Consider the following 14809-nt stretch of genomic DNA (forward strand, 5'->3'; position numbering starts at 1 on the left):
AAAAATATGCTGTTTAAGATTAACTGTGAGCTTCTTAGGATAGAATTTCAGCACTGCTGGAATTATTTTATTCCTCTTATTCCGTTGTAAAAAACACAGTTACAGCCCTTTGAATAAATGGGATGATGACCATAAATCAGCCCCTAAGAACTAGGAACAAATAAGGAAAAAATCAACTAGTAAAATCAGAATCAGATCTGTAATAATATCTCAACAGATGTGGAATAATATCCCAAAGGAAGGATCTGATTTTCAGCTTATTTGAATTAAAAGTCTATCCCAAAAAATCAGGATATAGCTATTTACAGCTGATCTGATTCTTTCTACACTCCCCCTCAAGCTTGGATTGAAAAAACATCAAACAGTCCAAGCTTGCTTACAAAATTTTTGAATGATACCCTTGGAAGCCCTTTGGTGAGAATATCCGCAGTCTGATCAGTTGTAGGGAGATAAACCAGACACAAAGTTCCATCTTCAATCTTTTCTTTAATAAAATGCCGGTCCACCTCAACATGCTTCGTTCGATCATGGTAGATTGGATTAAGCGTCATGCTTATGGCTGCCTTGTTATCTGAAAACAGTTTCATAGGCTAATTAAACTCCCTTCTTAGTTCCTTCAGCAACATCTTTAGCCATAAAAGTTCGCAAACTCCTTGAGTAATGGCTCTAAGTTCCGCTTCAGCACTACTTTTAGACACAACTGACTGCTTTTTACTCCTCCATGTTACCAAGTTACCCCATACAAAGATGCAATAACCAGAAATTGACCTCAAGTCGACCTTGGATCCAACCCAATCAGCATCTGTATAAGCTTCAACACTTCTGTTTTGATTCTTCTCAAAGAATAAACCTTTTCCTGGTGTTCCTTTTAGATAATGAAGGATCCGATACATAGCCTCAAGGTGTTCTTTGCAGGGAGCATGTATAAACTGACTAACTACACTCACAGTGGAAGCAATATCAGGGCGTGTGTGAGAAAGATAAATAAGTCTTCCAACCAGGCGTTGGTACCTTCCCTTGTCCACAGGTTCATTGCTTGGTTCAAGACCCAGCTTCGTAGTAAAGTTAATTGGCGTAGGGACTGGTTTGCACCCCAGCATTCCAATTTCCTTGAGTAAGTCAAAAACATATTTCCTTTGAGAAATAGCAATGCCCTTCTTACTTCTACCAACCTCTATGCCAAGAAAGTATCTCAGATGTCCCAAATCTTTAACCTCAAATTCTGTGGTCAAAACATCTTTCAATCTCTCAATCTCCACAAGGTCATCACTAGTTAGAATAATATCACCAACGTAGACAATCAAGACGGTGCTTCTTCCTTCCTTATGAAAGTAAAATAGTGTATGATCAACGTGAGCTTGACTATACCTTTGTTGTCGAATAACCTTGGTAAACCTTTCAAACCAGACTTTGGGAGATTGTTTTAAGTCATAGAGAGATTTTCGAAGTCAGCAGATTTTACCTTTCTTACTTTCATCATCAAAACCTGGTGGAAGATCCATATACACTTTTTCTTCTAAGTCGCCATTAAGAAATGCATTCTTTACATCAAGTTGGTGTAGTTTCCAATCAAGATTTGCTGCTAAGGATAGAAGGACTCTGACTGTATTCATTTTTGCCATAGGTGCAAAGGTTTCCAAGTAGTCCACACCATATGTCTGAGTGAAACCTTTTGCAATCAATCTAGCTTTGTATCTTTCAATGGTCCCATCAGAGTTATACTTAACAATAAAAATCCACTTACATCCGACAGATGTCTTGTCCCGTGGTTTTTCCACTAACTCCCATGTCCCATTCTTTTCCAGGGCACTCATCTCTTCCATGATTGCCTTTTTCCACTTAGAATTTTGTAACGCTTCCTGTATGGTTCTAGGAACTTCTTCCTTTGACAAGTTGACTACAAAAGCTTGAAGCTGAGGAGATAAATGATTGTAGGCCACGAAGTTGTATAATGGATGCTGAGTACAAGATCTAACACCCTTTTTGAGAGCAATAGGAGCATCAAGATCATTAGGAGTATTTATATGTGTACCTTGATCTGGTTTGGAATCATGACTGAGCTGAGTGTCCTCAATGGGTTCTATTCTTCTTGATAGTCGAGAATAAACACGAAGCTCTGATTGTGGTTCTGAGTTTTCCCCTTCATTTCTGTTATTAGGCATCGAGGACTCAATAGGGTCAGATTGATTCTCAGGCTGAAAAACGTCATACTGATGTGTGTCCGATAGATCTGGGGATATGACAGGTTGGTGAGTGTTTTGGATATGTGGTGTGTCAGGTAGATCTAGGGATATGACAGGTTGGTGAGTGTCTTGGATATGTGGAAGACCCCAAAAATTATCTTCATTACTCGTGTACTCCCCCTGAAGGGAATTTTTGGTATATAATGGCTTAATTTAAAAAAAAGTGACATTCATGGAGACAAAATATTTACATTTTTCGGGAGAGTAACACTTATACCCTTTTTGAGTAGCAGAGTATCCTAAAAACAAGCATTTAACGGCTTTGGGATCTAATTTGCTACGTTCTCGATCATAAATATGAACGAATGATTGACAACCAAAGATTTTTAGGGGTATGGATGAGTAGGTTTTGGAAAAGGAGGGGTAGTGAGTGGTGAGAGCTAGAAGAGGAGTCTTAAATTGTAAGACACGAGTAGGCGTTCTATTAATGAGATAGCAGGCAGTAAGGACAACATCCCCCCAGAACTGTTTTGGGACATTTGAGGTGAACATTAGAGATCTAGCTACTTCTAGGAGATGGCAATTTTTTCTCTCAGCAATACCGTTTTGTTGAGGAGTGTCAATACATGTGCTTTGGTGTATAATCCATTTTTCTAAGAAAAAATCTCCAAGAATGGAATTAAAGTATTCTTTTCCATTATCAGTATGAAGAATTTTTATGTTGGTGTTGTACTGATTTTTGACCATAGAATGAAAATTTTTAAAAATTTGGGTAGCATTAGATTATTCTTTTTGTAAGTAAACCCAACAGACCCTAGAATGATCGTCAATGAAGGTTATGAACCACTATTTCCTGTGATGTGTTGTGTGCGAGATAGTCCCCAAATATCACTATGGATTTGAGTGAATGGTTGAAATGCTTTATATGGTTTTGATGGAAAATTAGAACATTGATGTTTTAACAATTGACAAATTTCACATTCAAACACATCTTTATTTCTAAACAAAGAGGGAAACAACTTTTTAAGATAAGGAAAGCTAGGGTGTCCTAATCTACGGTGCCACAACATAATTGTTTGCTCACGAGTTAAGAGAAAAGTCTCACAACCAGCCATTTGAGCTTGTTTATTCTCGAAGCCTTCATTTTTGAAGAAATATAGCCCATTGAATTCCCTAGCACTGCCAATAATCCTCCCAGATTTTCGGTCTTGAAATAAACACTCAAACTGTGAGAAGTTGGCATAACAATTTTGATCTTTAGTTAACTTGCTAATTGAGAGTAAGTTGTAAGACAACTTTGGGACATGTAATACATATTTCAAAACATAATTAGGAGAAAGGTATATATCTCCACTACCAGCCACAGTTGAAAGAGAACCATCAGCAACCTTAATTTTAATATTTCCTGAGCTAGGTACATAAGTGGTGAACAAGTTTGAGGATCCTGTCATGTGATCATATGCTCCTAAATCTATGATCCAGGGGTCTATTTCATTTGTACAGCTACTCAAAGCAGTTGCAAATGTACCTTTTTAGGCCAAGTATGAATTGGTTGACTGAGTAAGAGAGGAAGGAGTTGGCTTTGTTTTCGGAGCAGTGGAACCTTGGAGATTTATCAGTTTGATGAGTTGGTTCAGTTGCTCCTTTGTGAGGGACAAACTTGGAGCATAATCTTCATGCTTTGTGATCATTTCAGTAGTAGTTTGAAGGCCTCTAGGTTTGCGTTGGTCCTTGGAGTTGAAGTTTGCTGGTCTGCCGTGAAGTTTCCAGCAAGTTTCACGAGTATGGTTGGTCCTTTGGCAGTGATCACACCAGAGATTTTTTCTTTGCTGGTTTCGGTTGGTATCTCGGTGTTAGGACTCTGAGTTTCTGTTGCCAGTAAGGGTAGAATTGTCAATAAGCATGGGTTTGGGCTCTCCCATCATCACACGTTTACGGCTTTCCTCTCTTCTTACTTCTGCAAAAGCTTCATCTATTGAAGGAAGTGGTTTAGTACCAAGAAGACGTCCCCGAACTTCGTCAAGGTTCTTGTTGAGACCAGCAAGAAAGTCGTGTATCCATTCCTTATTGATAGAATTTTGATGGTGTTCTCGGCAAGTAGTGCACCATTGAAACTTGTCAAAGAGATCAACCTCTTGCCAAAGTTTTGTGAGAGAGTTGTAATATTGAGTGACATCCATCTCACCTTGGGTTAGCATCCGGGCTCTATTTTTCAATTCGAACAATTGGACTGAATTTTCTAGGTCGAAATATTGCCTTTGCACAGCATCCCACATTTCTTTTGCTGTGGTATAACCAATAAAATTTTCACCAATCTTGTCCTCCATAGAGTTGATTAGCCAAGTCATAACCATGAAATTTTGGGCATCCCATGTTTTGAAAGAAGCATCAGTAGTGGTTGGTTTTGCAACAGTTCCGTTGATGAACCCAAACCTTCCTCTTTCTCAGATTACCATTTGAACTGAGAGTGACCATTGTAGATAATTTCGTCCATTGAGTTTGTGAGAGGTGATTTGAAGAGAGGACATATCGGAATAAGCAGTGGGGGCAATTGTGGGGTTAGATTCAGAGGTAACCTTTGAACTATTACCGCCGCTAGCCCCAGTGAGAGCTGATTTGTAAATGGCTTCTCTCAACCAAGTTTAAGCTCTGATACCATGTGAGCTTCTTAGGAGATAATTTCAGCACTGCTGGAATTATTTTATTCCTCTTATTCTATTGTGAAAAACACAGTTATAGCCCTTTAAATAGATAGGATGATGACCATAAATCAGCCGCTAAGAACTAGGAACAAATAAGGAAAAATCAACTAGGAAAATCAGAATCAGATCTGTAATAATATCCCAACAGATCTGAAATAATATCCCAAAGGATAGGATCTGATTTTCAGCTTATTTGAATTAAAAGTCTATCCAAAAAATTAGGATATAGCTATTTACAACTGATCTGATTCTTTCTACATTAACACTGAGAGATATTTTAGTAATTTTAAAATAATTAACCTGTTTGGTAAAAAATAATTACGATAGAATTAAAATGAATTTTTTTTCTAGAGATGGTCAAATAAGTTCAATTAAAATTAGTTGGTTTTCAGTGCTACAAGCATTTGAATAAACTTAGTTGGTCAGTTAGTTATTACAGGTAATTGATCCCATAGTAACCAAGTTTGGATTCAGCAACGATTTGGTGGAGGTTTAGTTTGGGAAAATTTGTTAAGAATTCAATGGGTTTCAGAAAAACCTTATCTTGTTCTTAAGATCTGAATGTTGAAGAAAACAAAATTTTGAGGATGAATGGTGAAAATGCTATTATATTCAGCGATTAATTGATAAATCACCGATTAATTTATCAGTTTAATTGTCTGGTCTCTTATTTGGAGAATTTTGTGACTATGGTTGATCCTTAATGATCTCAATGGAGAACATTCAAGTACAATTGTTTTGATCTGTTTAGTGTTCATTAGTTCATTTAGACTAGTAAAGTATTTATGACTTGTATTCCCTTTCTTTGGTTGTAGTCTGTTTAGACGGAAGCCCTCCTGGATACCATTTTCAAAAGGGTTTTGGGTCTGGCTCAAACAATTGGCTTCTGCACATTGAGGTAACTATTAACATTTTTGAAATTGGATAATTTCTTCTTAGTAGCAAAAGATTGGGTCATGAAAAATTTCTTAATGTTAATGCTCAGTGGGTCTCATTTACTCCAATGTTCCAAAGAATAACTAAAACTCTGTGATGTGTCAACATAGTTTTGGGAGATTACGAGGCATCCCAAAATTTAAAACCAACCTACTCATTTTCTAACCCTTGAAGACCAGTTGGTGTTCTTTAACATTGTATAAGAAGAAAAAACCCATCCTGAAAAACCATTGTGTTTGTTCGTTTGAGGTGTAGTGGAAAAATTTAGTTGTTCTTTTTCACATTGGATGATTATTTAAATGTCTAAATTTTATTTTTAATGTTTTTGAGTTTGTAGTTCTTTTTTTTTTTTTTTTAAAAAGTAAAGTTTGTAGTTCTTTTTTCGAGATAACACATCTTCCACTTCCATAAGGAAGCAAATTTTAGTGCAGATAGGGCATCAAACCTGGGTGTGATTGTAAACTATTTTGGTCGAAACCCTAACGCCAGATCTCTGGTTGATGTTCCTTGGATGTTGTACATTTTTTCTTTGATAATTGTTTTCCATGTTTGTTTAGAATTTTCAATGTTTTCTCATCCATAATTTTCTTCTCTTACTCTATAGGGTGGAGGTTGGTGCAATACAATAGAGTCGTGTTCTTTAAGGAAATTGACTGCATTAGGATCCTCAAACTACATGGATCGTCAAGTTCCTTTTAGTGGCATTTTAAGCTCGGAGGCATCACAGAATCCTGGTATACATTTCTACTAGATTTCTCTTATGTGTGTGTTTTGTAGAAATTCTTATAAGGGTTTCTTAGTTATTTCTAATCTTCCAAGGGTTCTTTTGTTATTAGTAACACTTTTATGATGTTAATATATATATGAGTGAGAGAGAGAATAAAATAACTCTCTTCATCTCTTTTCTTCTTCTTCACAAAAACCCTAATCCTAAAACACTCAAATCTACTTGGTATCAGAGCTCAAGATCAATAAGGACCTTAGATACAAATTTAAAGAAAAAGGAGAGAGACAAGAAGACTCTCTTACTTGCTGCGTCTGATGAAGTCAGCAGCCGGCGTGCTGATGTCATCTGGCGCTGTTTTTGTCGGATATTTTGACATTTTCTGATTGTTTCTAAGAGAGGGTGATTTTAGAGAATTTTAGGAACAAGTTTCATGCGATTTGGAGTTGTTTTGAGCAAGTTATGATGTTTTTAGTGAAAAATCAACAAAAATGACGGAAGTTCAGGATCTGTCATTTTCTCTCCGTTTATTCATTTCGATTACTTTTTTCTGAGTTTGGACTTGAGTAGTTTGGTCGTTTTTTATGAGGAATCTAATGGTGGTGGCCGTTGATCGATTGGTCAAATATTGAAGCTTCGGTGATCCTTTCTTTGGACCCCTTTTATGTTTTTTTTCGTTGAAAATGGTGTTTTTTATGCAAATCTGATATCTTGTGGTATTTTCTGATATGGATTGACTTGTTCTCTATATTCTAATGCTTGCCATGTGTTGTTAAAGAGGATAATAAGTGTGTTTCTCCATCGGGTGAAGTGTACATCAACTTCGGATACTAGTGGAGTGTATTTCGTGCTCACAAGGTGTTTGTTGTTTTTTTTCGAAAGTTTCTTTACAATGTCTGAGATTAGTAGTCTTCGAATGTGTCTTTGAATGGTGAAGGGAGAATGAGTAATCCTCAAAGTATTGCTCCTAATCTTCAGATCACTACAGTGAAGCTAGATGGCCATAATTTCCTTGCTTGGTCTAAATCGGCCATACTATACATTAAAGGAAAAAAGGCAAAATGGGATATTTGACCGGTAGGTTACCAATTCCTGATTTTGAAGATCCAACCTTTGACAGATGGGATGCAGAGAATGCTATTGTTATGTCTTGGTTACTCCATTCTATGCAACTCGACATTAGCAGTAATTACTTATTTTTGCAAACCGCCAAGGAAATATGGGATGCAGTTACAGAGACATATTCAGAAGTAGGCAACACAGCTCGTGTGTATGAGTTGCGCCATTGTATTTGGCAGATGAGGCAAGGTGATAAGTCCTTGTCTACATATTACTCCACTCTCCGACGTCTATGGGAAGAGTTGGATCATTATCAGACATTTCAGGCCCATTGTTCTATCGATGCTATTGCGTATAAGAAGTTGGATGAAGAAAATCGTGTATTTGAGTTACTTGCCAGTTTAAACTCCGAGTACGAATAAGTCAGGGTTCAAATTCTAGGAAAGGAGCCTCTTCCATCATTAACTACAGTATATTCCTATTTGCATCGTGAGGAGTGTCGTCGTAATGCTATGCTCCAACCTACCATTCATGAGAGATCAGCCTTAGCCTCGATGTCCCAAAGAGGAGGTCGTAATAGTAGTCGGCTCGAGGCGGTGGTCGTTCAGGGACAACTGTTGATGATAAAGATAAGTTGAAATGTGACAATTGTGGTCGTACTCGCCATACTAAGGATACTTGTTGGGATCTTCATGGCCGTCCATCACATAGAGGTTCATTCGTCGTTGGCCGATGAGGTAGTCGTTACAATAGTGGAAGGGTTCAAGTGCTCTTTCTATTACTTCCATGGAGACATTAGAGCCTACTCCAACTCTAACACCGGCATCTGATAGTACTAACCTCTCTCGAGGTGAGATTGAGGCTTTTCGGCGTTTTATGGCTCAATTGGAGCCTCCTAGTACGGCTTCTACATCTGCGATCGCTTACTCAGGTACTTCGGCTTCAGCCTTCAGTGCATCTGTTTCCCTTCCTAACAGCTCTTGGGTTATTGATTCAGGGGCATCGGATCATATCACTGGTATGTCTTTATTTTTTTCATCCTATCATATATGTTCTGGTAGGGACAAAGTAAAAGTTGTCGATGGTTCTTATTCTTCTATAGCTGGCAAGGGTAGTGTTATTGCTCATCCATCCATGACCTTATCATCTGTTCTTCATGTTCCTAATTTTGCTTTAAACCTCCTTTCTGTGAGTCATATCACGAAATCATTAAATTGTAGTGTCACTTTTTTTCCTTCGCATTGTGTTTTCCAGGACTTGGATACGAGGAGGATGATTGGTACGGGGCATGAGGAAGGAGGACTTTATTTTTTGGATCCCCCATCACGGGTTGCTACCTCAGTCCAGAAGCTTCCATCTACTGTTCGGAGTGGCCATCGTTTTGAGGAGTTATTACAGTGGCATAGGCTCCTTGGCCATCCCTCTTTTTTGTTGCTTAAACGATTGTTTCCTCAGTTATTTTGTTTATTTCTGTGTCAGATCTTCAGTGTGAGATGTGTGAATTTGCTAAACATTATCGAACCTCTTATCCTGCCAGTGGTAATAAAAGCAGTTCACCTTTTTCTCTTGTTCATTTTGATGTGTGGGGACCTTCCCTAGTTACCTTATTACGTGGTTTTCGTTATTTCGTTACATTTGTGGATGATTTTTCTCGTGTTACTTGGGTTTACTTACTCAAAGCTAAAAGTGATGTGTATTCTGTATTTAAACTCTTTCACAAAATGATTGAAACACAATTTTGTGTAAAAATTAAAGTCTTAGATCTGATAATGGTGGAGAATACATGTCTGATGGTCTTGCTTCATTTTTTAGTGAGCATGGTATCATTCACCAAACCACTTGTGTAAGTATTCTTCAATAAAATGGCGTAGCTGAGAGAAAAAATCGTCACTTATTGGAAGTTACTAGAGTTCTTTTATTTACTGTGAATGTATCAACAGTGTTTTGGTCGGATGCTCTCTTAACTGTTACGTTTCTTCTTAATCGCATGCCTTCGCGTGTCTTGGGATTTAAAATTCCCATTGAGGTTTTGTCTTCTCCTGATAAGGTGTTTCTCATCCCCCCCCCAAAGTCTTGGGTGTGTGTGTTTTGTTCATGTCTCTCGAGCTGACCGCACCAAACTTGACCCTAAAGCCATCAAATGTATATTTCTTGGGTATCCTTCTAATCAAAAGGGTTATAAATGTTATCATTCCCCTTCTCGTAAATATTTTGTATCTATGGATGTAACATTTTTTGAGTCTACCTCCTTTTATTCCTCTTGGAACACATCTCTCCAGGGGGAGACAAATGAAAGTAGAGAAATGTTTTTTCCCCAAGAGTTGTTGTCTTGTCCTCTTCCTCTTCCCTCTGACAATGTTGATAGTGGTCATAACAGTGGTGATGATGGCCAGGGGAAGATTCCTATTATACAAGAGAAAAAATTACAAGTTGGCAATAATAATGGCCAGGGAGAAATTCCTATTATACAAGAGAAAGAATTACTTACGTATTCTCGACGTGATAAAGGCATTAAAGAGAGTCCTCATGAGCCCAACCAAGAATTCTCCCCAAATCCATCCGTCAAAGGTAATATTCCTGCTCCTGAAGTTGATAATTCTAATCTTCCCATTGCAATTAGAAAAGGTGTTCGGTCATGTACTCGACATCCTATCTCCAATTTTGTTTCATATGATGCTTTGTCTTCCTCCTGTCGTGCTTTTATTATTGTTTTGTCCTCAATATCTGTTCCTCGTAGTGTTGTTGATGCCCTGTCTCAACCAAGTTGGAAAAAGGCAATGGAGGAGGAAATGCAGGCCCTTGAGAAGAATAATACTTGGGATATGGTTGTTCTTCTTAGAGGAAAGAAACCAGTGGGATGTAAATGGATCTTTACTGTGAAGCATCGCCCAGATGGATCAGTGGATAGGTATAAAGCCAGACTTGTCGCCAAGGGTTACACTCAAACTTATGGCATTGACTACTACGAAACATTTGTTCCGGTAGCAAAAATGAATTCTATTAGAGTATTGTTATCCCTTGCAGCCAATCAAGATTGGCCATTGCTACAATTTGATGTGAAGAATGCTTTTCTGCATGGTGACTTGGAAGAAGAAGTGTATATGGTACCTCCTCCTGGTTTTAAATGTCCAACTATTGAAGGGAAAGTGTGTAGACTAAAAAAGGCGTTATATGGCTTGAAACAGTCTCCTAGAACATGGTTTGAAAAGTTTCATTGTGCCATGGTGGGGTATGGTTACAAGCAGAGTCAAGCTGACCACACATTATTCATTAAACATTCCAATGAGAAAATTACTGCTCTCATAGTCTATGTTGACGATATTGTAGTGACTGGTAATAACTATGATGAAATGAAAAAATTAAAATACTAGTTAGCAAAGGAGTTTGAGATTAAGGACTTGGGTCAATTGAAATACTTTCTTGGGATTGAAGTTGCTAGATCAAATAAGGGTATTTTCATCTCGCAGCGGAAGTATGTTATAGTTCGAGTTTTAGAGAGAAAAGATTAAGGGAAAAGATTAATAATTGATTAGCCCTAATTAGGCTATATAAAGATTACATAATATAAGTAAAGTGAAAAGATCAAAAAGGACATAGCCTCATAAACAGACTTATTTAACACTCCCCCTCAAGTTGGTACATGGATATCAACAACACCCAACTTGGACAAGACATCTTCAAAGGAGGCTTTACTAACACCTTTAATAAGAACATCAGCGACTTGTTGAGATGTATGAACAAATGGAGTACAAATCTGTCTAGAAACAATCTTTTCTCTAATGAAATGACGATCAACTTCGATATGCTTCGTTCTATCATGCTGAACTGGATTTGCAGCTATGTTAATAGTTGACTTATTATCGCAATATAGTAAGAAAGGGACCGACACAAGAAGACATAAATCAGCTAGTAAGATCTTGAGCCACAACAACTCACATACTCCAAGTGCCATAGCTTTGTATTCTGACTCAGCACTAGACTAAGAAACCACATCCTGCTTCTTACTGCGCCAGGTTACCAAGTTACCACCAACTTTAGTACAATACCCAGAAGTAGACCTTCTATCAGTCACTGAACCAGCATAATCTGCATCTGTCTATGCCTCAACACGAAGATGATCATGATTTTTGAATAAAATACCTCGACCAGGACATCCCTTAAGGTATCTAAGAATACGATAAACCGCATTAAGATGAGATGTTCGAGACGAGTGTATAAAATGACTTACAATGCTAACAGCATAGGCAATGTCAGGGTGAGTCATAGACAAGTAGATCAATTTTCCCACAAGACGCTGATACTGACCAATATCTGACAAACACTCCCCCTCAGAATCTGCCAACTTGTGATTCTGTTCAATAGGCGTATCAGCTGGACGAGACCCAAAGTGACCAGAGGCACGGAGTAGATCAATGACATACTTACGCTGAGAAATAAATATACCGGACTAGGACCTTGCAACCTCAATACCCAGAAAATGGCGAAGATGTCCAAGGTCCTTAATTTCAAATTGACGTCCTAAGTAAGTTTTGACTGCGATAAGGCCATTGTCATCATCACCAGTAAGGACAATATCATCCACATACACAAGCAGAACAACAATTTTACCTTGGGAGTGACGCAAGAATAATGTGTGATCAGCAGAACTCTGATGAAATCCAAACTGATGCATAGCCTTAGTGAAACGCTCAAACCAAGCACGAGGAGACTGTTTTAGGCCATAAAGAGAGTGGCGAAGACGACAAACATGGGCAGAAGAAGCAGACGTAAGAAACCCAGGAGGTTGGACCATATAGACTTCTTCCTGAAGATCACCATTGAGAAAAGCATTCTTGACATCTAACTGAAAAAGTGGCCACCCTTTAATAGCGACAACAGAAAGGAGAACACGAATGGTAGTCATCTTGGCAACCGGAGCAAAAGTTTCCTGATAATGAAGCCCATAAGTCTGAGAATAACCCTTGGCCACCAGACGGGCCTTATAACGAGCAATGGAACCATCCGGATTATGCTTTAGTGTGAATACCCATCGACAACCCACAGCTTTTCTTCCAAGAGGAAGAGGAACGAGTTCCCAAGTTTGAGTTTTTTCAAGAGCAGTTAACTCATCAATCATAGCTGCACGCCACTCAGGATGAGCAATAGCATCTGCAACAGTAGTAGGAAGAGAAACAACGGAAATAGAAACAAGAAAACTCCGATAGGAGGGTAATAATGCAGAATCAGATATATAATTTAAAATGGGATAAGTACAAGTGCGCTTATCCTTACGAGTGGCAATAGTACGATCATCACAGGGAACAGACGGAGGCGGAGTTGGAGGCGAGGAGGCGAGGTGGTCGGACATAGAAGTGATGGTAGTATCATGTGGGTGGCGAGAGTAAACCTGCAATGAAGGAGAGGATGAACTGACAGGGGGTAAAGAGGGAGGAACAGGCATGGGAAGGGGAAATAAAGAAGGAAAATGATCATCAGGTGAATCTAGAGGAAACCACTCAGATTGAATACCAACGGACCCACTATAGTAAGGAGTATGCTCAAAAAATGAAACATCTCGAGAAATGAAATGTCGTCGAGAAGGAGGGTGGTAACAACGGTATCCTTTCTGGGTAGAAGAATAACCTAGAAAGATACATTTGACAGCCTTAGGATCAAGTTTAGAACGAGTTTGGTCAAGAATTTGAACAAAACAGACACCCAAAAACACGCGGAGGAAGTGGAAACATGGGACGATCTGGAGAGAGCTTAGAGAGGGGTGTGACAAATTGAAGAACACTGGAGGGGGTCCGATTAATAAGGTAAACAGCCGTAAGAACTGCATCAGCCCAATATGATTGGGGCACATTTATGCCGATAGAAATAACACGGGCCAACTCTAGAATATGGCGATTTTTTCTTTCTGATCGACCGTTCTGCTGAGGGGTCTTAACATTGGACATTTGATGCTCAATACCAGACTCTAAACAAAGTTTCAAGACCTCACTATAGGTGTACTCAGTACCATGATCAGAACGGAAGGTCTTGATGGTACGACCAAATTGGGTTTGAATCATAGCGAAAACCAAGAGTGTAATCATCAATGAACAAGACAAAATAGCGAAAACCAAGAGTGGATGTCACGGGGGAAGGACCCAACACATCAGAATGAATTAAGTCAAACATAGCAGGTGTAGTAGGATTCATATTAATAGGATAAGAAGAACGCACATGTTTATCTAATTGACACGTTTCACAAGAAAAATCAAGCAAATTGTTATTATTAAATAAATTAGGGAACGTGTGTTTCAAATATCCAAATGAAATATGGCCAAAACGTAAATGCCAACGCATTACAAGAGCCTTATTAGATTGACTACTAATGCTACTAAGCTGAAGAGCAGAATGGGCGCTAGGAGAACCGGGAACATCCAGGAGATACAGTCCATTCACTTCACGTCCAGTGCCAATCGTCCTCTTCGACTCCAGATCCTGAAAAACACAATGAGAGGAATAAAAAGTTACACTGCAGTTCAAATTTTTGGTAAGACTACTAACAAATACAAGGTTAGTAGTAAGTTGAGGAACATGTAGTGTGTTGGTTAGGAATAAAAAGGATGTAATAGGTAAAAGACCTTGACCAGCTATAGAAGACAAATAACCATCAACTAGACGAACCTTGCGATAACCAAAGCAAACACTATAGGTTTTAAATAGGGAGGACATACCAGTCATGTTAATCTGAGGCACCAGAATCAATGATCCATGGTGAGGAAGTGGTGGAAGCACTGTGTGCAGATGCAAAGGTACCTGAGTGAGCGAAGGTAGAGACCGGCTGAGATGAAGTCTCTATCTGATTGAAGAATTTTCTGAACTTGTCAAGCTCGGCTTGGGATAGAGATACCGAATTCGATGGGGAGGTAGTAGCTGAAGGAGGTACTACATCAGTCATCTGCTGAGAAACTACATGAGCTGAAGATCGTTGAGACTGCTGACGATGTTGATTAGGACGACCATGAAGTGCATAACAACGAGCCTTCACATGACCCAACTTTCCACAATGATCACACTTATGTCGTTGACGGGTAGGCAACGACCCGCTGGGGGGCTGTGGAGAAGGTAGGCGAGCAAGCATAGCAGAATGATCTCCCGAAGAAAAGGGTAGGACAGCTGCACGACGACTCTCATCAGCCAAGACATAGGAATATGCAGTCTGTAGGAACGGAAAA

The 14809-nt window shown here is 38.8% G+C and overlaps 1 protein-coding gene across 2 annotated transcripts in view; it reads left to right on the forward strand.

Annotated features, from left to right (window-relative positions):
• The window catches only part of LOC147384577 (pectin acetylesterase 5-like), a 38723-nt gene that overhangs the window by 670 nt on the left and 23244 nt on the right, over nucleotides 1–14809 (forward strand). For both annotated transcript variants that reach the window (XM_086425075.1, XM_086425076.1), the window contains exons 2-3: nucleotides 5701–5783; nucleotides 6426–6555. In XM_086425075.1, coding sequence (XP_086281201.1) covers nucleotides 5701–5783; nucleotides 6426–6555 — 213 coding nt within the window. The remainder of the gene's footprint in view (nucleotides 1–5700; nucleotides 5784–6425; nucleotides 6556–14809) is intronic.

The sequence above is a fragment of the Akebia trifoliata genome, chromosome 15 (genome assembly GCF_017979445.1).
Source record: "Akebia trifoliata isolate Shusen 1 chromosome 15, ASM1797944v1, whole genome shotgun sequence".
NCBI classification, from domain to species: Eukaryota; Viridiplantae; Streptophyta; class Magnoliopsida; order Ranunculales; family Lardizabalaceae; genus Akebia; species Akebia trifoliata.